The sequence below is a fragment of the Plectropomus leopardus genome, chromosome 23, assembly GCF_026936395.1.
Source record: "Plectropomus leopardus strain MGB_pleo_1.0 chromosome 23, ASM2693639v1, whole genome shotgun sequence".
Classification (NCBI taxonomy): Eukaryota; Metazoa; Chordata; class Actinopteri; order Perciformes; family Serranidae; genus Plectropomus; species Plectropomus leopardus.
In genome coordinates, this window is record NC_142198.1 from 2835741 (window position 1) to 2859399 (window position 23659).

General features: G+C 37.8%; 1 protein-coding gene across 5 annotated transcripts in view; it reads right to left on the minus strand.

Annotated features, from left to right (window-relative positions):
* map4k2 (mitogen-activated protein kinase kinase kinase kinase 2) overlaps nucleotides 1–23659 on the minus strand; it is a 51853-nt gene that overhangs the window by 4301 nt on the left and 23893 nt on the right. The window contains exons 9-31 of one of the 5 annotated variants that reach the window (XM_042511968.2): nucleotides 22875–23006; nucleotides 22625–22687; nucleotides 22420–22501; nucleotides 20626–20742; nucleotides 20394–20472; nucleotides 12949–13007; nucleotides 12799–12848; nucleotides 11287–11325; nucleotides 10816–10849; nucleotides 9575–9731; nucleotides 7655–7830; nucleotides 7432–7473; nucleotides 6480–6564; nucleotides 5496–5575; nucleotides 4614–4674; nucleotides 4409–4532; nucleotides 3584–3648; nucleotides 3393–3496; nucleotides 1737–1914; nucleotides 1588–1656; nucleotides 1420–1506; nucleotides 1267–1337; nucleotides 1110–1165 (exon numbers count right to left, since the gene is read on the minus strand). In XM_042511968.2, the coding sequence (XP_042367902.1) occupies nucleotides 1110–1165; nucleotides 1267–1337; nucleotides 1420–1506; nucleotides 1588–1656; nucleotides 1737–1914; nucleotides 3393–3496; nucleotides 3584–3648; nucleotides 4409–4532; nucleotides 4614–4674; nucleotides 5496–5575; nucleotides 6480–6564; nucleotides 7432–7473; nucleotides 7655–7830; nucleotides 9575–9731; nucleotides 10816–10849; nucleotides 11287–11325; nucleotides 12799–12848; nucleotides 12949–13007; nucleotides 20394–20472; nucleotides 20626–20742; nucleotides 22420–22501; nucleotides 22625–22687; nucleotides 22875–23006 (2010 nt within the window). Of the gene's footprint in view, nucleotides 1–1109; nucleotides 1166–1266; nucleotides 1338–1419; nucleotides 1507–1587; nucleotides 1657–1736; nucleotides 1915–3392; nucleotides 3497–3583; nucleotides 3649–4408; nucleotides 4533–4613; nucleotides 4675–5495; nucleotides 5576–6479; nucleotides 6565–7431; nucleotides 7474–7654; nucleotides 7831–9574; nucleotides 9732–10815; nucleotides 10850–11286; nucleotides 11326–12798; nucleotides 12852–12948; nucleotides 13008–20393; nucleotides 20473–20625; nucleotides 20743–22419; nucleotides 22502–22624; nucleotides 22688–22874; nucleotides 23007–23659 lie in introns of all 5 variants that reach the window. The other 4 variants (XM_042511967.2, XM_042511970.2, XM_042511969.2 and 1 more) reach the window with 4 other exon arrangements.

Consider the following 23659-nt stretch of genomic DNA (forward strand, 5'->3'; position numbering starts at 1 on the left):
AAGAGGACATCTTGGACCGGATAAATGCTTGCCACACCAGGAGCTCGAAATTCTGAGTTTTTATCACTACCAGAAGAGAGTCAGTGTGATCTGAGATGGCAAAATGAGACTTAAAGAGTTAACCTAGAGTATGAGATTATTAACTCAATAAAAAAATGTTTACTGAAGCAATAAATCAAATGAGAGTTAATGTCATTTCCTCATTAACCCTTAGGGCCCACTTTAATATCACACACACTCGTATCGCTCTGTGAATAAAATGTGCTTTTCAAAATCAAGCTCTGAAAAATATTTTACATGAATCTGATTTTCCACTTTCATTAAGTTAAAGTTTTTTATCAACATCAGTCCTAATAAATATCAAATATTCATTTATTTTCAGAATTTTAACCCTTTAAATGTCAGGTTTTTGTCACGATGCCACTATGTTTTTGGATGAAAAAAAAACAACACAAAAATGAATTATTTTCAATGTTACATGCGAAGTATGCATTTTCTAATCACAGTCTGGGATATGTCAGTGATTTGCAGCAACATTGATTGAGACAGTGCACCTAGTGGAAACAGCATGTATTTTCTCCGTATGCCAAATATGGTAAAAATGACATAATCAGAAAACAGTAAAAATGAAAAATTCAAAGGCAAAAGCCCAGAATGACACCCAGAAATAATTAAATGCATATTTTATGCTTTGATGGCTGTGGAACCAAAAATGTCAGTTTGAATGAGTTTCAATGGAGCATTGTTTTACCTTAACAGTCTGAATGTAACAATTAAGTTTCCACAGTGTATTTTAGACTCACTGTTTTAACAAAAATACACAATCTGGACAAATTTTATGCCATATGCATGAACACAGCCAAAATGATTAAAAAGAAGAAGAATGAAAAGCGCATGAAAGGCTCCAAACAGTCCGTAAAGGTTTATAATTTCCTATTAATTCGACTACCGCCACACTACTATCATGGTTAACATTACAACAACTATTATTATCACCAATACTAATGCCACTACTGCTACGTCTTTACTCTACTACCACCAGTACTACTATTACTGCTATAGTTTGACCAATGAATGATAGTGATATTGTCAGATTACTGTGAACGTACCTGTTTGTTCCCAAAACTCTGAATGCTCGACTCTCATCTGTGATTTCTTGTGTCACCTGCAGTTAAAAAAAATAAGTGTAAATCACCTTTTTGCAAATATGGCAAACGCCTACCAGTAGCTCAGCTGCAGCCGGACATGAATCTTGAAGCTAATCACCTCGTTTGAATGGAAACTCCTCCCTTTGAGACCGTGCTTCCAGAACGCCAACACACTGTCCTGTAGGCACACTGAGAGAACACGTCATGTCACTCAGCTGTCAGCGGGAACGTTAGGTCTCATACACCGTGTTTATCACATGATTGTATCTACCTAGAGTCTCAATGGGGAAGTCAAAGACCATTTCAGGAGCCAGCTCTTTGGATGGAAGCCCTCGGAGGTTCACAATCTTTACAGTTTCTGTCAGGAACAGTGTGTTATGGGTCAGTATGAAAGACGGCTGGAGGATTTGGAATGTGTTTTGGGATGGAGGTGACTTACTTTCTAATGCGATGAGGACGGTGTCTCTGTCCAGCTGAGTTACCTGCACTGCCCTGAGTGCTCCGCTATCTGCACACGCATTAAGAGAGAATTGAGCTGGAGCTTTAAGTTCTGTAAACATGTTAAAGAAACACAACAGCATGTCCTACCTGGTGCTGAGATAGGCGAGCTGTTCAGCTCGATGATATCAAACTTGAGCTGTTGGTTGACGGGGCATTTGCCGTTGCTGCAGTCTCTCACACCAACACAAAGCTGGGGAAACTCGTCTGACACCAACACCAGCAGCTCAAATATCGGCAGAGAGTCGGGGAGCCTCATTGCTATGTGCTGCAAGTGAAACGCACAGGAAGAGTCAGGTTACACCATGCTACTGGTGAGATGGATTTAGGGTTTTTAAGGTATTTTTTGGTAAAACTTGCAGGTGTGACATGAGAGGACACTTATTCTATGTTTCAATGGGAATTTTGTCTGAAACAATTCACATAAATGTTTTTCAGGACCGATACTGATACAGATTTACTATTACTTAATGAGACTGATAACTGATATTTAGAACTGACATGCATTTACAATAAAAATGAAAATCTTTCTGTCATATTTAGAATTTGGAATACAACAAACTCCAAAACTTTAAATGCCTTTAGCAAATGTTTAATCCAAACTGAAACTTTCTACATAAAATATTATAAACACATTTTTTAAAGTCAAGTGAAAATCAAAATAAAAAATTTATAATTAAAAAAAGCTCCCTGAGATTTTACAAAGCAAAAGTTCTTTCCGTGCTGACTCTTTCTTTGCACTTTTAAATTAATCAATTCTATCAGCAATAACAAAAATAAATATAATAATTCCATGAGAATATAACTCCAGAGACCTCGCTGGTGTAGTATAATTGAAATGTTTGTGGCTGCAGGAGTCAATATGCTCTAAGCTGTTTTAAAGAATCTCATGTATAAATGAAATATTATTAGTTTTATCCCACATAAGGTATAGCACTACACATTACCATTTCCAGCTGTGGAAACACTGGTATAGTTGTGTCTTTGTAAACTTTAAATATCTTTTGATTGATTGATTTTTATACCATGATATACTGTGTTTATGTATGTTTCTAATGATTGTGATGTTTTATATTTTTTATATGGACCCTGAGTCTGAAAAGGGATTGAATTGGATTGGATTTAATTTAATTTCACTTTTATAAACAATTCAGAGTTCAAGAGATACTAAAAGCCTGTCTTTTTATTTGTTTTTCATTTTTGCTATTATTAGATATTGACCTACAATGACCACAGACCAACTGGGTTGAAGCCAAACATAAAAAAACTAAAATTACCAGATTTAAAATGTGAGAATGTCATCATTTTATTTTTAGATATTTGCTTGAAATGTTGTCATATTTAGCGTACGAATTCTTGAGTTGTGGCCAGAAATGTGCGTTTTCAGCTCACAGTATCCTTGACCTTTGATCACAAAAATCTGGTCATTTCATTGTTGACCCAAAGTGGGCTTTTGAGCCAAATTTAAGAAAATTTCCTCAAGGTCTTTTTCTGATATGGCATTCACAAGGAAGAGATGCACGCAAGATCACAGGCTGGTTCTTTGATGAGTCCAAGTGGACGTTTGCGCCAAATATGAAGAAATTCCTCCAAGGTGTTCTTGAGATATCATGTTCATTCAAATGTGATAAACCAGTTCACAGTGACCTTGACGGACAGATAACTGGAAAACATGAGGTCATTGCCAGCATGACGGCATAAAAAACAAATCACCATCTTTCACTGAAGACCATTGTGTGTACAAACCTTTAGATGCATGAACTTCTGCAGAGGTTCATACCACAACAGAAGAACCAGGCCGGATGGAACTGCCCCACACAGAAAGGTGCTGTCTGTGTATGGGTTCCTCGCTGAGATGAAGAGACAAAAGTTGGAGAGTTTGCAGTTATTATTGAATAAACATACAGAGCATGTAGAGAAAAGTGTGCATCACTCACCTACACTACATCTCCTACAGCCTTTAGTGTCGGGGATCTTCACAGATATGGCAAACTTTCTGTGGCTTGAGAGAGAACACAGTTCAGTAAGAACAATTTTCACAGTGACAGCAGCAACCATAGACTAAATAAAAGAGGTGGCATGGCCTCCAGGCCAAAAAAGTAATGCTGCCTTCATTTTTTCCTCAGAAATATTGTATTTACCATATTTACGAGATACGAGCGCATGAACAGCCCTCCAAAGTCAACAGTTGTACATTTTAGTATCTGCATCTGTTAACTCTAGCTAGCAAGCAAAGTTTTAACTATAAAGCATGCCAGGCAACTTTCTAACTTGACATCATAAATGCAAAAATATGGCCTGAAATGAAAAAAGTCAGTGTTTGCTCAATGGTAAGAAACTTTTTTATTAATTCACATATTAATTATCAAGTTTTGACCACATGTGAGGTGTAATTTCATATTAATGTTAACTGCTGTCCATGTAGAGTGATCTAAATGAAATATAAAAATACAATATTACAATAAATAAAATCAATCAACCTATCAACCTCTTGTTCAAATGCTCTTAGCATAAAATGCAACCCATCTTCTTTGTAGCTTCCACGCTGTTCCCACTTTACCACCTCAAAGCTCATGAACACAACAAAGTTGGAATAACAACTTTCCAACTCAGAAACTCTGACCTTCCAACATAACATGAACACAGCATGAGGCCTATGTTTAGGTTTAAAAATATCTTACTTTGCTGCCACCCAGTGGCTGCATCAAGACGGACACTATTGCTCCTGCTGCACCTGCAGCTCACTTAATGTCCTGTCCTACCTGGAGCTGATCCTCTCAGTGAAGCGGCTGGTGCTGAGCGACAGGCTGCTGTGTTTCTTCTGCAGATGTCCTCTCTGCTCAAACAGAACTGTCAGACTGTGGGAGTACAGCTGGGAAGACTTCCCTGCAGGACAGAGGTGTTCTCAGAGCAGCAGGTAAGCATACAGCATTGTGTTCTTATGTGAGATGTGGAGAGATTTGTTACCTGATACAGACATCAGCACATTGTTCATAACGTACAGCCATGTGCATCTCTGAGGGAGCAGCTGTGGGGAGAGAAAAAAGACGCTGAGCAGTTCCTTCAAGTTCAGATTTAGTCACACATCTACAAATGTCTTCCCCTATGTTCCTGAGTTATGGCGAGGAATAATGGTCAAAAAAGTGTTTTTGCAGAGCATTATGATGTCACAGTGCAGTTGACCTTTGACATTGGATATACTTTTCATCCAATTTGATATTAATGTGAAATTCTGTTACCCTTAGTGTATGAATTCTTGAGATGTTGCCAAAACTGTGATTTATGAGGTCACAGTGGCCTTTGATCACCAAAATGTAATCAGTTCACCCTTGAGTCTAATTGGATGTTCGTGCCCAATAGAATGAAATTCCCTCCAGACTTCACTGAATACACTGCATCCACGAGAATGAGAAGGGCGTAACGTAACAGTGACCTTGACCTTTGACAACCAAAATCGAATCAGTTCATTGTTGAGTCCAGGTGGATGTTTGTGCCAAATTTGAAGAAATTCACTTGAGACGTTCCTTAAAAATCAGAATTTATGACAAGCGACCACCTTGGTCGATCCCAATATCCACCTGCAGCATGTTTAACTTACTTTTTAGAGTGTGAGCATAGCTCTCTTGGCATGTAATCAAGACCAGACCCTGCAACCCCAAACATCCCCACACTACCAAAATAACAGGATTCCTTAAGGGACACAACAACAAGCTTTCCCCAGTCCACAAACCACAGACTACAGGATAAGATTCTCCCAACTCCCCCAGTAGAACTATGTTTTTGCAAGAAAACTTCTGAGTGCATTGTGTGCAAACAAATAATAATAATAATGATAATGGACCTTCTTACCTTCTCTAGTGTATCCTCATGCAGTTCATTAAGGTTCAGTGTATAAATGCCCTCCTCTGCCCCAAGAATAAGGTGCTGATCTAAGTAGGAAACCATAATACAAAGAGACATGATATCAATTTGAGGGATGGATCTTGTTGTTAGTTTACTTAATGAGATATCTAGAAAAGCCGCCTTTATTCTGTTTTGAGACACATCCAGACCAGTCTAACTTCACCTACGGCTTTCGGGCCAAATCTGGCCCCTTTAAACATTATCTTATTCACAATAAAATACGTTGATTCACACTTAAAAATGTTTTTGTGCTTTTAATATACATAATGTGCCAGAATGCATAAAATAGCATCAAAATAGAGCTTATTTATCAAAAAAAGTGCCAGTGGAGGATCCTCTGCATTCCCTGATAGAAGTCCTAGCAAAGACCCCAATGTCCTAAAATCCTAGAAACATCATAATAATGTAGAAATGTCCTAAAAATGTCCTTAAAACCTAGAAATGTCCTAAAATCCTCAAACTGCACTCAAGTACCAGAAATGTCCTAAAATCCTAAAAATGTTTTAAAATCCTAGAAACATCCTAAAAAATGTCTTAAAATCCTAGAAATGTCCTGAAATCCTAGAACTGACCCAAAATGCTAAAAATGTTCTAAGATCCTAGAAACATCCTAAAATCCTAACTGTCCAAAAATTCTAGAAATGTCAAAAAATCCTAAGAATTTCTTAAAAACCTAAAATTGTCTTAAAGTCCTAGAAATGCCCTAAAATCCTAAAAACCTCCCAAAAACCTGGAACTGTCCAAAAATCCTAGAAATGTCCTAAATTCCTAGCAATGTCCCAAAAATGTACTTAAATCCTTGAAACATGTGTGGAGCTGCTGCGACTGGCCCCTGGCTTCCTGGCATTTTGCAGAAGTGGCCCCAAAGCAAAGCAAGTTAGGTATCCCTGCACTGGACACTAAGGACATCAAAAGACGTTCATGTCTTACCTCTTGTCTTGGGTAAAACCCATGTGACAGCACAGTGGATCTTAAGAGGACAACCGTTGAAGACTTTGGAGAAGCAGGCTCCCATCTGTAGGATCAGCACAGCAGGTGAATCACTAATAATCTGATGTGGTTTATAGCGACCCTTCATTCCACTTTCAAATGATAGCCATTACAACATAAAGGCACGTATGATTATTACAGATGCATTTAAGCTGCACTAGGCTATTTCCAAATACCAGCGAGCACTAACTGATCAGGCTGAATTTTGTAGCACAAGAAATCCAAAATGGAATGATGCAGCACTAAAAACATCAGCTGATTTTGCACATATCAAAGTGTTCCTAGTGCAGCTTGTCTCATGCCATGCGAGGAATCATATTAGGGGTCAGGGCGTCGCCATAGAGTGGTGAAGTAATGAGTCCTAAAACACGGAAGTAGCATTTTTGCACTTCCGGTTCCCTCGTCTTAAAGGTTTTTTGAATGGATTTTCAGTAAAATGCCTTAAATAAGGTCTGTGGTTAACACAAGCTAAAGGTATTTAGACGTTTTGTTCTGAAACATAAAATACGTCTGTATAAACCCCATTTTTGAACTTTTGAGGTTCTTAAAAAAGGCGGTTGGTAACAAGTGGTTAAACGGGACTTCAGTGTTTGTCAGGGATGTTAGACGTCATCACACCGGACACAGAAACTCATTCAACCCACCGGCCCATATCATTTATGCTTCAAAACACACAAAAGTGGTGTTCATCCGTGAAGATTATAATGCTGAACAAAACGTGTAAGTATCACAAACTCGTGTTCGTCACAGAGATTATTTTTGGCGATAATCAAAAATCCCATAAGGTTTTTGACACTAACTTCCTGGTTGGCCTACAAAAATACACCATCCGTTCACCACTCTATTGGTCGGCTTTTATTGTAGGTGACATGCTGTTAGCGTTCACACTTACATGAACTTGAGGGGTAGGAGGGAGTCCGTGACAATCAGCCCTCTAAAAATTTCAAAGGTTACACATAACAAAACACAGGGGATGATAAAATCTGTACATCACATTACAAATCAACATGTCTGGCTGCATGATTTGTCACCATTAGACAGACATTAGGAAGTTATTATGTTAGCAGATCACACATGTTTCCTGCTGATATGACAAGAGTCTGCCGTCAACTCACAGCGTCCTCGGTCTTTTTCCGTAGCGTGCTCCATTCAGGTGACAGCGGCGTCTCTCTTTTGGGAGAGGTGACGGTGGCGGCCTTCCTCTTCTCTGCCGTGACGGCGTCCCCCGCAGGCAGACATGGATCACTGCAGCGCTGTCTGATGTCCTGCGTGGCCGAACACCTGGACAACACTTGTCAAATGCAGAAAAGAGGAAGTGATATTTGTCAGTCTGAGTTTTGTCCTGAGTCGGTTTGGACTCACAGTGAAAACTTACACCTGACTGTTTTACACCTTTCCTCCCAAATTAGCTCTGGTTCTTGAACTGGTTCAGGATTCTTGGACCCTCGGTGCTTTATACACTGTAAAATCTGAAAAGTTGACCTTACTTAAAATAATCTGGGAAACGTATCACCTTGAAAAAGTAAAATAAAAATATAACTTTAAATCTTAATTTATGTTTTGATCCAAATGTAAAGTTAAAATTTGGTTGTATTTACTTATTTTTGTTAAGTTGTTGCAACTTAAAAATGACATGTTTGATTACATTGTTCTTTTCTAATGATGACATTATATCTGCTATCAATGCTGTTTTGCTCTGTGCTCCATGCGCCTCTATATCCCACTTGTTGTCTGATAGTGTAGACTTGCTGAGATGGTGCTTATTTCAATTTATTTTGATTTTGTGCTCATTTTTCCTTGATTTTGTGCTCATTTTCTTTTATTTTGTAGTTGTTTTTCCTTGATCTTATGGTCATTTTCTTTGATTTTGTAGTTATTTTCTTTGATTTTGTAGTTATTTTTCCTTGATTTTGTGGTCATTTTTCCTTGATTTTGTGGTCATTTTTCCTTGATTTTGTGGTCATTTTTCTTTATTTTTGTGATGCTACCATGGCTGAATAGGCTACATACAGAAATGCTTTCCTTTCCTGTATTTTGTTTAAATTCTGTGGGTTCCCAGCTAGCAAGTTTTGGTTCTCAGAATGTTACAATAATCTAGCAACAAGTTTTCTCTTAGTTCCCAGAATGTTATTCTAAAAGGTATGGGCACTTTCTCTAAGAACATCCTAAAAATGTTTGGTGATAACCTTCTTAAAATATTTTTGATAACATGGTTAGAACAATATGCCCTAACACTCTTCAAATGTTTTCAGTGTTTTTTTGATGTTTCCAGAATGTTATTATTTTAGAGTAGGTTGATGTGGTTTAAAAACATTATACCAATATGTTGTGATACCATTCTTAAAATGTTTTTTGGTAACAACATTGTTAGAACACTATGCCCTAAACATTCTATGATCTGTGACCTCAACAACATTACCAAAATATCCCGAGAATGCTATATGCAAAATGTTCTACCTTTATTATATCACATTACAGGAACGTTTCATAAAAATGCTTTGGGATCTCAGGTTTCAAGTACATCTCAGCTAGCAGTTTTTGGTTCTAAAAAGGTTTTGGGCATAAAAACAATGCCATGTTTCGTAACGTTTTCAGCAGAAAGTTTTCTCTTAGTTTCCATAATGTTTGTCTCAAAGTAAGGGTAACGTTCTCTATAAACATCATAAAATGTTAAAAATGTTCTTTTTGTTTTGCAGGAACGTTTAATAAAAAAATGTTGTGTAATCTCAGACCTCAATAAAATGTTGCACTTGAAACATTACATCTTAGTATTTAACCATACAGGGACATTATGTGAAATGATGAACATCCTTAAAACGCTCTTTGAACATTAGATTAAAAACCTTGTGACAACTTGGAGACTAATGATGTGGAAACGTTCCCTGCTAGCTGGGTCTTGGGTGCTCTGGGCTACATCCAGTCTTTGATAAAGTCAAACAAACACTGTCGCCCACTTCACTACACAGCTTTTTGTTCTGAGTAACTGAAAGAGTGACATTGGGCTCTGGAGGCGTGTCTGGTGTCAGGTGTTGTACCTGTGCTGGAGGTGGAGTCAGCAGTGACGGCAGCGTCGGGGCCCAGAGTGCAGCTGGGTCTCAGCGTCAGGTCACTGTCGTCTGCGTTGGGAGTCAAAGAGCTAAAGGCTGGCAGGGAGGCTGTGGACGGACTGAACAAACCACTCTTCCTGCCTCCCTGAAAAACACCAGCAGACCCATGAGTCACTCTGAAGGGTTAACAGGTCACATTTCAACATGCTGTCTCATCCTGTAGCTACAATGACTTTGGTGAAATTCTGACTATTCATCTCCATTAACAAGTGAAAATATTTCTTACACTTCAGATCATGCAATGATCCCCACATGACCACTCAAGTTAAAGGAACAGCAGGGAAGCTCTGAAACGTTGATGTTATTCTTGATGGAAAGGCCACAAACTGTTGGTACTGACAGTATTTAACCCTTTGGGACTGTTACATTACACGCTTTTCATTCTTCATTTTTTGATCACTGTGGCTGTGTTCATGCAAAATCTTTTGCAAGATTGTGTATTTTTGTTTAATCTGTGAATTTCCAGCTCAGCTCCTACAATAAGTCTAAAATACACTGTGGAAACTAAATTGTTACATTCAGACTGTAACATGCAAAAAAAACCATGAAATAAATAAAACATGCATTGTATTATTTCTGGGTGTCATCCTGAATTTTGCCTTGGATTTTGTCATTTTTACTATCTTCTAGCTGATGATGTCATTTTAACCATATTTGGCATATGGAGAAATTACATGCTATTTTCACTACGTGCACTGTGATTATGAGAAAAAATATTACTCAGCATGTAGTATACTGATAACAATGAAGGTTTTTTTCATCTAAAAACATAGTGGCATCGTGACAAAAATCTGGCATTTAAAGAGTTTAAATTCTGAAAATGAATGAATATTTGATATTTACGAGTAGGACTGATGTTGGTTAAAAAATTAATTCAATGAAAGTAGAAAATAATATTTATGTATATTTTTTTTTTTAAAGCTTGATTTTGAAAAGCGCACTTTGTACACACAGCAATACGAGTGTGTACGATATCAAAGCCCTAAGGGTTAATGCAAAATAAGAATTTGGAGTATCGTTTAATGTGAGCCTTCTACTGTTAGATTTTTGGTTAAAATGAATCTATTCGGTCAAGTCTGTCAGGCGTATATACTCAGACTGAGGATAGAATCAGTACATTGTGAGTTACTGGATCACAGTGAGTGTGTGGTTGTTTGGTCACCACTCACGTCAGTAGATGGCGCCCTCCTAATGGTTAAACTTCTGAAAGAGAAAAGAGCAACAATTTAATGATCAGGATCCAAAAATCTGAAAATGGAATCATCCAATGAAATCCAAATTAAGCATCACGGCAATAAGCTGGACAACAAATGCAGATGCTGAAGATGCTGAGGGCAGGGTAACAGCAGCACACGAACAAAATTCTCGAGGAAACACCACAAAAAGCAGACACAGAGCCCAGAGAGCAGAGAAGCAGTGGGTTTGTGCTGAATCATCCACATCGGGTTCATGGAGACGTTCAGCAGGACTTTGGGGAGATTAGAGGAGAGTGAACACAAACCCACTGATTATGTCATGACTGGCATTAGCGATATTCACATGATTACAAAATAATCACAAGAGGTTGATTTGAGGTGAATTGATGTAGGATGGGGGGGCACTGCTGTTAGGAGAGGCTGGTGTGGATGGACGTGGCCTACCTCAGCTGCAGAGCTTGCTCCACACATTCCAACAGGCTCCTGCAACAGGAAGACCTGGTGTTTATCTGACTACGGGCCTGAATGGCCCATAAAAATGGGAGGGAAGGAACCTGAGGGCCACTACTATGGCTCTCTGAAGCCTGACAAAAGTGCTGATATCTGGGCCGAGGCTCAGACGGATGATACTCTGTGCCAGGTTAAAGGAGAATTCTGGTTAATTACAACTCTGCTCTTATTCTATACGCTTTGGACATCATCACTTTCACTCATGATAAAATTATAGTCACCGAGTTTATTGCTAACCAGAATTTTAGCCAAGGTTATAGAAATAAAAAGCATAGTCCCATATCCCTTTTCCACCAAAATTAGTGCATTGTATGCAGGGTTTTAACCGTCTGAAAATATATTTCACAAGTATTTAAGCCTTCGAAGCCTCAGCAAATGGATTTTATTTCCTTACAAAAATATATAAAAAATATGGAAAGGCAATGAGCAATTTGGTAAGAAATGTTCTGCAAATTGCAAGACATTATTTAGAAAATCTTTTTTTTAAAAAAAAAAGCTAGGGAAAAAATTCTAGGGAAAAAGAAAAAAGCTAGAGAAAAAACTAAATCTATTTTATCATAATTACATATTAAAAATATATATATATATATATATATATATATTATTTTAAAAGAGCTTATAAAAGTATTATTTGCCTTTTTTTAAATTTATTTTTCTTTCTTCTTTTTCTTTTTTTAAAAAAAATTTTCAGGTAATTTCCTTGTTAATTTTTTGACAAATTTCTTACAAATTTTTGAGTCGTTTCCTCTTTCATTGCTCAATGCCTTCTTACCGTGTTTTTGAAAGAAATCAAGACAATTTGGTCATGTTTCAAAGGGTTAAACCGATAAACCTGCTAAAAATAGCCGATTTTTTTGTTCTCAGATCTTACTGATTGCTTGAGTGAGTACAATATTAATATGACTGACAGAAATGATGGTCCAAACTCCACAAATAAAACCAACGTTGTAATAAACCAAAACCATCCTTTTCTAAAACTTTTATTACCACTGATGATATTGCTTATTAACTCATTATGATACCACTACTTGCTTTGTTAGCCTTATTAGAAATATTAGGAATACTACTTTTACTACTACTACTACTGCTGCTTTCAATAAAAAACATATCAATCAGCCAATAAAAACTGAACTAACAGGGGTCCAATCAAAGACACCCTAACACTTTAATATCCACATTCTGTTATCAAAAATACACGCTTGCAGATTGCGTAATAGTGCCCAATGGTGCCACCAAATTCCAAAAGGGAGACTATTGGACACTGAAAATAGTAATCAGAGTGTGTCTTTGGCAAAGAAGAGAATTTGGGAAGGTTTTCCATTGATGTCCTTAGATTAACTACTGATCGTTTCAAGGGAGGCATCCTGTACACCTTTAGCATCTCTACAGCTAAAAAACAATATATTCCCAGTGTTAAAAAAAGAGTGAGAGGGAGAAAAGTCTTACGGTGAGTTGTCTTCATCTCCAGACAGACTCCAGTCGTCATCATATGAGCCCTGCTGAAGGGGGACAAACAGAGCCATATTCATGTCCATTCATGAATGTCATCAGTTAAAAGCAATTTCACCAAAATATTTTACAGATTAAGTCAATTACCAGATCGGGATAAGGCTCCGTGACTTTCCTCAGCGGAGGCCCAAACTTCACCTGGTCAACTGCAAAGAAAACATGATGAGAATGAAACGAGTCCTGCGCAGCATTCACTCACAGGGTTCCTACAGCCAATGGCAAAATTATTTAATGCTTTTAAAGACTATTTTTTACTTACATTCAGGATGAAATTTAATACCAATTTTACAATAACCAAAACTGAAGGAAAAAATAAATAAAATGAAAAAAACAAAACAAAAACAAAACATGAACCAACATTTTTTTAATAGAGTTAAGAACACTTTTGACCACGTTTATTGTAACATTTAAAAGAAAATTACACTTCTGGTCCAGTGATGTTTTTTTTTTGTCTAGATCTTCTATTAAATCAATTTTGAAGACTTATTTCTATTTAAAGGTATTCCTATAATTTCTCTTTAAATAATTATTGCTATTATATTATATTTCATAATATTCTATTTTATTTTATTACCTTAATACTGGTCCTTGCTCCTGACATTTTACTTAAGTCTTGCACTACTCTGGTTGATTTTAAATTTAAGCATTGTTTTTTCTATTTGCCTTTTGTGTTGTATTTTTTGCTTTTTAAAATTCCTGTGCGTTGTTTTTTCTATTTTTGTATTGTGTATTGTGGGATTTTATTTGTAAAGCACTACGTGACGTTGGTTTGGATAAATGTTGTAAAAATGAACATTATATTATTATTTTCCCTGATTTTCAATTTTGTGTCTCAGTTTGTATGTGGGATCATTCCAGGACTTTAATACCCACTCATGAAGAGTTATGGAGAGAGATTTGGTAAATTATTAAAAAAAACAAAACAGATATTACTAATTACAGAGTAAAAGAGTATGACAATAAAGAGCAGTCCAATGTGTTCCCCCACAATCCAGCCGTTTTCATGCACTATTGATGAGCACTCACTCTCAAGTGCATCGATTAGTCTTAGAGCCAGGCACAGGATGCACTCTGCTACCACACATCATGACAGTAATGTGCTCACACTGTGGTAGACTGGCCTCTACAGCCCTGTCCTAGTACAAGTGTTCAATGATAAAACACACTGACATTTTTACTGACTGCTTAAAGTCACAGTAAAGTTTATAACACTCAGGAGGTTTGCTGTTTACTGTTTGGTCTGATATGACCAGTAGCTGTGATGGCTAATGCTAGCTAATGCTGTAATCCTGTCAAAAGTTACACTATTTCCATCACAGATTTGCGCAAAACTTAAGTGATATTTTTGAAATGTCAATAAAACAAAGTTGGAAGATGACTGTGTTTCCGCTGAGTAATGTTGAGTAATGCGACTTTTCGTCTCATGTTTGTGTTATAGTTCGCTAGCACATGCTAACTATGCTTTGTTCTTTCAACATCATGTTGTATTCTTAAATACAAATACAGACCACTGCCACCTGCTGGTATGTAGAGTCAATTCCTCTCAAAAAAACCTTAGACTAATACTAAAAAAAGACAAAAAAAGCAGAGAACATACGGGCGTGTTGGCTGTAGTCTTGACAGTATATTCAAGTACAACTTTTTGGCAGGGATGCAGGCAACGTGAGGGGACGCATCAATTGGCCTTCACCGCCACTAGTTTTTTTATGCTGGTTATGGTGTGTTTGGGCCTTTAGGTCATCATAATATCCACACTTCTTGATTACACAGACCACATCATCTCCACAGTAAGGTACATAAGATTTCCATCTAATGTGCCATGGACATTCATGGTCCCCACAGAGGCAATCTATCATTTTAAAGACTATCATGTATTTCATGCCACCTGAGGGCAAATTATTTCCATGTGTGTGCAAAAAAATATCTAAACCAACAACAAAGATCCCACAGATAAGATAAAATACGGATATTGCTGTTTCATAGCATATGTCAGAGCAAGATGCTCATTTATTCAAATTTTCTGAGCACATGATGGCTCCCCAGAGGATGGACCAATCTATGTAACATTCTTAAGCAGCACCACCAAGTCAAAATATTAACTTGGTACATTAATGGATAATTTGCTCATACAACAAAAGTTGATTGCTTTTAGTTTGATTCACAATATTATGGATCAACATGAATAATATTCATAATAATATTCAAGACTATTTTAATGCCACTCACAAATGAGTTAAAGGACAATTTTATTTTGCCCAAATGTTTACTGTGAAATAAAACATGACTTTTGAAAAGAAAAAGTTTCTCTACATCAAATATTGGAAAAAACAACCTTTTTAATGAACATATTATCATAAAAGCATCTATTTAGTTTACCAACAGAAGTGGGGAATATTTGGAATTTCTGGTCAATTTTGTGTTTTTCAATCTGCATGTGAGATTCCACTATTTGGATTCCCATCTTGACAAGTTAAAGAGAGGAATTTATTAAATTATTTAACAAAAAAAAAGGTATTATTTTGAGACTTTATGATGCAACGTCCGAACAAAATGATTCATAAAATGATTTTGCTTTCCATGTCTGAGCATTTCTAGAACTTTTAAAGGCCTTATTTTTAGATTCATTAATTCAATGCCTTTTAAGACTTTTTAAGGACCTGTGGGGACCCTGCATACATACATGTATGAAAAATGATTTTGAGCTATCCAAAGTAAAGAGAAGGGCCTCCATGTTCACTTTGATACTATAGAAGTGTGAAGCTTCTTGCTTTGGTTTCTCTGATGACTGAAATGTGATTAACAGGAGGAAGCAGGTCGTCGTGTAACCACAGAGAACCTGAGCCGCGTTGACAGTTTGACTGTGAAGCAGAGGATGGGGGAACTAGTGAGCCAGAAAGCGGAAGTTGCCGTCTCGTCTCACCTCAGTTAGTTCTCATGGTGTTTCTGAATGCCTGCCTCACTATGTGAAACTTCTATCATCATTTTAACCCTTTGAGACCTCATTAAATCGCTATGATTTCTTTCAAAAACATGGGGAGAGGGGAACAAGGAACTTAGCATGAATGGGTTAAAAATTTGTAAAAGTTTAAAGAAAATTGCCTGAAAATATGCAAAGAAAAAAACAAAAACAAAAGAGCTTGTAAAAAACTTCTGAAAAATATTCAAAAAATGTTTCTATGATACAATATTAAATTAAAAAATGAATGAATGAATATTATAAGTTTCCAGGACATTTTTCGCTATTTTTTTTTTGCATAATTTTCTGATAATCATTCACTCCTATTTTAGGAGTCTCATTTTAATAATGTCTTGCAAGTTGTGAGTCATTTCTTGCCAAGTTGCTCACTGCCTTTTTCCCCAGGTTTTTGAGAGAAATCAAACCAGTCTGCTCAAGTCTTAAAGCATCGAACAGCTTGTGAAGGGCATCTGAACACGGTACAAGAAAGCTGATGTCAATCCAAGTTTCAAAGGGTTAAAGTCTATAACTTATAGATGTGAGAAGTGTTTAAAGTCATTTTCTTTGCTGTTGAGAAAAGTGACTGCAAAATGTCTTGGACTATTCAACATTCATGTCAAAACTGTCACAGCTAACACTAAAGGAATGGAAAATTTAATTTGTAATGACATAACAGAAAAACGACATTTGTTTCGCATGTTTAACTCAATTTTCTCCAAATGACATACTTTAAATTCTTTTCCGCCTTCCCAGCAGTCAGTGGTGTTACTGCAGCTGATAACTGATAATCAGCTTGCAGAGACTTGAAACATGCTTGCAAAAGAAATTCCATCAGAGTAAACATGAGGTGTCCTTTTTTGGTAACAGAGTCGCTGAAAGCTGATTGCAGAGCTCTGCACTGTATTACAAAGTTGCACATCTGAGCAGCCAGCAGCTTCCCCAAACTCCACACAGCTCTTCATGTTCTTTGCAGTGTGATTATGCCTTGTTGTTGCAGCACTATTTTAGTGTTTCCTGTTGCTTATGTACTATTGCTCTGTGCCTAGTCTGTCACTTTGCTCTAAATGAAATATCTCATCAGCTATTTGACGGATCTTTATTAAATTTGGTTCAGATATTCATGGTCCCCAGAGGATGAAGCTCAATGACTTAAATGACTTTTCCTTGAGCACCACCTGCAGGCTGACATTTGTGGTTTTGAGTGAAATGTGTCAATAAATGCTGGATGGATTGCCAAGAAATCTGGCACATTCATGTCCCCCTCAGGATAAACAGTGACAACTTTGGCAATGCCTTAAATTTTATCTGGATCCATTATTAGGTCAGACTTTCAATTTGTCCAGTACTTTGGTTTAGAATAGAATAGAATAGCCTGTAAGCGTTGATGCATTAATCACAATGCCTATCCATACATAACACGTTATTCTTTTTAAAATGTCTGTAATTGCATTCCGACATTGAGGAGGCTGTACCGAGCTGAGTGTTAGAAAAAAACTGGAACTGGAACTAAAACTGGAAGACCTCCAGCGGTGCCAACCATGTCATGCTAGCTTCTCAAAAAGGGGAGTAAATAACGCTCCAAAATTAGATAATATTTCAGCGATGGAAAAACAGCATGGCCATTTTACAGGGGCCCCTTGATTTTTGAGCTCAAGATATCAAAATGAAAATGGGTTCTGTGTGTACCCATAAATCGCTCTTTTACACACACTTTATGCTAGTCCCATCCAGTTTTTTATTGTCATTTGATTCCTAATCAAGACAATCTGGTAAAAATTGCTTCATCTAGTCAATATGGACTTCATTACTGTTTTGTAATGCAAAATAATGGAATTGAAAACATTATTAAAAAATGAGATTAATTGAATAAACTATACAAATTTTGCATTTAATAACAACTTTAAAAATGAATCATTAGACAGCTCTAAAATATAAACTGTCTGTTGAAGAACATCATTCATTTGTTGAATATTTGGTACTGACTGTCTGATACTTGGTACTGCAGACAAAGCAGCAACCTCTGAGGATTAAAAATTAAGCTGATGCCAAAGTGCCAAAATCTGCAGTTCCTCTAATTTCCAATAAAGGCTGGCTTCTACAACAGAGTCAATCCCCATAGACCATGTTAAATCACCCAGCTTTACAGCAGAAATAAATGTTTACAGCCAGGTACAAAAAACAGTTTATGTCCTTATAGCTAATTTCACCTACTCAACAATTCTACGTTTACTTTTTATTGCTACTTAAAGTTAAGCACAATTAAGGTTGATTAAGGGTATAGCTACAGCCTATGACTCAGATCCACCCCTCACTCCTCCACAGTGCCACATTATTGTCCAAATATGGTCACTTCTGGTTCCACTAAAACCAAGATGGCAATTGCCACAATGCCAATGCTTCAAAACCAAAATCCCAAAACCACAACTGACGCTACATCCATTATTTATACAGTCTGCAGATACATGCTACTAGCAGTATATCAGTCTAGTGTCAGTGGTAGCATCAGTCGCAGTGTGAATCCTCAAAGCTCATTTTGGTCAAACTGAGAAGCGATGTTAGGTGTGATTGTGGCTTGTGTGTCTATGAATAGCACCCTGTATGTAAGGGAAGTTGAGGTCAGCTTGATATATGATTTAATGCTGGGCAGAGTGTGAAGCCAGACAAACACACTAGACACACTAATGCCACAAGGAGCCTTTTTGGCAGCACAGCAGGATGAAGTCACTGCAGCCAGTGCATAGAAGTACCACTGTCTGTCACACACCAGTGGCATGTTCTCTGTGCCATCCTCTGACGCAGCCTTCGTCCCACATGTGTGGACGGGTTACAGGACGAGGGGCGCCATCAGCAGGCTGACTGAGAGCCTTTTGTCCTCATTCATATTATGGAGATTACAGCAGCGAATACTGGGGGGCATGGCACACAATGAAGTCACTCTTCAGCAAGCACAACCAACATACAGTATATTTAGACCTGCAGTTACAAGTAAAGGCATCAAGTGTAATTACACACACTGATTGTCAGAAACAAACTGCATTACTCTGCAATATTTAGGAGATACTGTATATAGAGGATACACGCAAATGATGCAGAGCTCCATAAGGACCAGCTGCCCATAACGTATATTGTTTGTCATATAGATGTGATGGTGCAGGTTGTTCTCACGCACTGTTTGTTTATATACCTATGAAAATAACCCATGTAATCGGGAAGGCTATGATCATCTGACAAATGCACAAACACCACTAAGGAAGGAAGTAGTATAAATAGTAAAAGTGCATAAGGAGGCAGGTTGGGGTGGTAGATGGGTCAAACAAAAACAGGACTTTCCCCATGGAGACCGGTGTTTGTGTCCGATATGAAACTGCATGAACTTTGGGTTATTTAAGGACCACTCAACCATGTTTCTTTTCCTAAACCTTATATATCTTTATTGTTCTACACCTAAGTACAACGCCCAACCATGAGTCTTTTTCTAAACTACACCTACATAATTTCACATTAAGTACAGAACTTTACATTAAGGGCCAAACAAGACAACACTCAGCCATGATTCCTTTCCTAAACCACACCAACAGAACTTCACGTAAAGTACAAATTTATACATTAAGTCCAAAACGTGGCAATGCCCAACCATGATTGTTTTCCGAAACCGTACCTATTGTAACTTTACATTAGGTAAATAATGTGATAAAGCCAAACCATGTTCCTAAACTTCACCTACAGAACTTTACGTTAAATAGAGAACTTTACATTAAAAGCAAAATGTGATAATGCCCATCCATGCTTCTTTTCCAAAAGCTAACCTAGCTGGTCGTGGTGCTAATTCATTGGATATCATATGACAGTGTTGTATGAGGATGCTTTGCATGGTGCCTACAGCAATAATGTTGCTGATCTCTTTTGAAATCGAACCCACAGCTGCTGCAGCAAGGACACTGCCTTCGTATATGGGGTGCCTGCTTTATCCACTGAGCCACCGGACACCCCATGTTGCTGTTTTCTTTTGCTGTTGCTGACATAAATAGATCCTCAAATAGAATTATAATAAGCGAAAAATACGTCTCTCTGAGGATAGATTTGGATCTTGTATCTGTATCTGTATCTGTATCTGTGTCTGTCTCTTAGCTTAGCTCAGCTTAGCTTAGCAGACTAAGCTAAACACTGGAAGCAGAGAGAGTCCACATCCTTGCTCGCAGCTCTAAGGGGCTGTAGCCTGTTTATGGTTTGTTCTGTTTGTGTTGGGAAGTCAGAATTTTTCAGAATACATACACTTGGGTGTAATGTTATTTTATAGGTCCAATAACACCCTGCATACTGAGATCATCCCAAACTCTGACCAAAGGGAGGAGGAGACTCACATCCTTATTGTGGAGAGTGTTCTGCTTCATACCTTTGATCAACGTGCTGAACCAGCGTTACTTTATTTCCATCCCACAACAGGAATGCAAAAAGAGGAGGTTCTCCGGGAACTACACAGTGCCAAACCCACCTGTTCTGCTAACATGCTCACAGTGATAACGCAAAATGTCAGCACTCTTCATAAATGTGTGTGTGTGTGTGGGTGTGTCCTCACATTGTTCTTCAGACAGGGTTCTCTCCACAGGCAGGTGTTTCCCTGCTGACTGGATCTTGTCAGGAGCCATTTCCCCGACCTATCAACACATCATTTATATCACACTGAAAGGGACATTATCTCGACACCAGCTCGTCTCTGTGTTGTTTGTTGTAGAAATCACAGTGTTTTTACACTAGTTGAAATTCTGCATGGCTGGTTAACACTGTAACAGTATCAGAGATGTACTGACCTCCAGGTCATTGTCGTCCATGCTGTGTGTGTGGCCGGTGTGGAGCTCAGGGTTGTTGGCCATGTCCAGCAGCTCGATGACCAGGTTACGGGTCAGGAGCTGGGTCACAAACGGATGCTGGAGGAACAAGTTATAGATCATGACCTTGAACTACAATGGCAAACTGTATCTAATAAAACCATGCAAAATGACATTGAAGCTACACCAACTAGTCTATTGCTGCCTGCATATGCTCCTCGCAAATATTGTATTTACTGTATTTTTGAGTTACCAGCACATGAGCAGCCCTTCAAAGTCATAATTACGAGTGGGAAATCGTGAAATTTCAATGTTACCCCAGTTGCCTGGTTGTGACATTTGCAGAAATGGTGGAAAGCATAGGTACAGTGTTAACAATTGATGGTAAACATTATATAATTCCTTATCTTACGATCATTTACTTTTAGTAGCTGCACATTTTAGTATATGCATCTATTAGCTGTAGCAATACGCTGAACCACGTTGGTCATGTTGTAATGGTGCAGAGTTATTGCCTGCATTAAAAAGCCAGCTAAAGTGAATAGGAAGTCTTCTCTTTGGTGACATCCAAAGAGAAGATATCAGATATCTATAGATAGATATCTATACATATTATTTTCCTGGGGTCATGTTAACTGCCTTGAGTTGGACGTCAATGGAGGTTGAAACAGCACCCTAACATTATAAAGCAGCCTGTCATTGGAAACACACAACTGCTAAACAGACTACTGCGTTATGGATCTCCATATTTCAAGTTCAATCATAATGACTTAACTTGATCTCTTTATCCACTGAGGTACCAGGCGCCCTGATGCACGAACATTTTAAACTGGTGCTTTAAAGGGGCTGATATTTGTTGCAGTTACCTCTACGACACCTCAAGCTGAGACAACAGGAACACAAAGTTAGCTGGCTAAGCAAATAATAGCTAGTTATAAAGTTATTTCAGCATATTAACAAATTAAAAAGTCAACCACAAACCTGGTGCACAAACTTCGTTCTGCTGCTGAAGCACAAAGGAGCTCTGTGCTACTTGCTTTTGGTAAAACATCACCAAGGAAAACAAACCTTTTTACTTCTAGCATCCATGTTTGTTGTTTTTTTTCTGACCAGAGCACTTCCGTGTGTGTGTGTGTTGCGTTCACAAGAACGGAACAGTGGTGGTGACAGTGACCTTGACCTTTGAGCATAAAATTCGAACCAGTTCACTGTTCAGTCCAAGTGGACATTTGTGCCAAATTTGAATAAAGTCTTTGTTTAAATATTGCATTCAAGAGAATGGATGGAGAACGTGACAACATAATGCCTCTGGCCACAGCTGTCACCTGCACGCAGACTAAACTGAAACTCTAAACTGAGGTTATTGTGGGAGGACGCCTAGATCAACACAAGGTTGGACTGAAGTGTCTATAATTAAGAAATAAGAAAGCTATTGACAAAAAAGTGCCACAGCAGCTGACTGGGCCATACTGCAGATTGAATTCAAATGAATTAAACTGGCAGTTGTTCAAGCAAAGGCAAGAAATCCAGACAACAAATCAAGACGTTCTCTGATGTTTCTCTGATGAAAGAAAGAGAATGCTATCAGCAAAAATGTAAAAAGATCTCTTAAAACAGCTGTGACATCAGCCAGCTTAATCGTGTGTCATCATGAAGAGAATCAAACTTCTCTGAATGTGCAAGAGTCCAAAATAGCACTTATTGAATTTATGAATAATGCACATGTGAAGACAGATGGTTAGTTAACTAATGAAGAGCTATAAAGAGTGAGCTAACCTGCAGCAGTGTCTCAGCTGAGGGCCTTTTACGAGGGTTTTTAATGAGCGCCATCTTCACAAAGCTCTGGAAGCCTGCTGACCTGCAGAGAGCGAGAGAGAGTGGATGAATTATACATCAACAAGATATTGATGAGATTAAAGAAAGAAAAAAACAATGGATCCTGATACATGCTGTGTGATTTTAAAGGAAGGCTTCAGCTCACCATTTGGTTTTGTCCTTTAGTCTCGGAGGCTGGAAGCTGCTCTTGGACATCAGCATCAGCGCTCTGAAACATTGTTTGAAATGTCACCGGGCTGGAAAATGTCTCTATTGTTTACATGCAGTGACCGTCCAGGAATAAAATACAAAGCGGGCAGCCAAGTCTCCTCTGTTTATCTCTGTGCTTTGAATTCATTAGATGTGTCTGCTTCCAGCTGTCTGAGCTGGACTCCCTGCTGTCTCTGCTGACTCACCTCATTGGGTGGAGGTCAAACATGGGCGGCTGGAGCTCAGCCAGCTCGATGGCAGTGATGCCGACGGCCCAGATGTCACACAGGTGGTTGTAGCCGCCCTTTTTCTCCACTGCGGCCACCTCTGGAGCCATCCTGCACACGTGACCACAAGCAGAGGAGACATCAGAGGAACAAAATTTCAGATACAGCATAAAATCATCAATATTTTCTATTTATTTTACCGTTTTAATTTATATTTTTCTGTTTTTTTCCCTTTTATTTGTGGTTTTACTGCTTTTATTGTTTCTGTTGTTGCTGTTTTTGATCTATTTCTTTGTATTATTTTATATTGACATGAAGTGTCCTGCATCTTGCATTATTTGTCCTCCTTTCATTTTTTTTTATTTGATCCAAATTCTACCTTAGTTTCTTCTTGCTTGCGTTCAACAGGACTGTTTGGCTTTCTGTTGTTGTATTCACGTCTAAGTATCCCTTTTTTTCTTTGCTTTGTTTGTCAAAGCACTTTGAGAACTCTGTTTTTAAAGATGCTCTATAAATTAGAATTAGAAGAAGAATAAAGTTATTATTATTAAAGTTATTATAAATACACAGCACATATTGTTCTTTTATTAATGCTTTAGTATGAACTAGCTATTTTGGTCCACTTTGGGTATAACACTGTTTGGTTACATGTTTACTTTCTAATATTGAGTTTAGTTTAAAAAAAATATTTCCTAAAACAGCTGGTCACAGCTTGTTTTATCCAGGTTTTTTATATTATATTTGTATATATATTTGTTATTTTC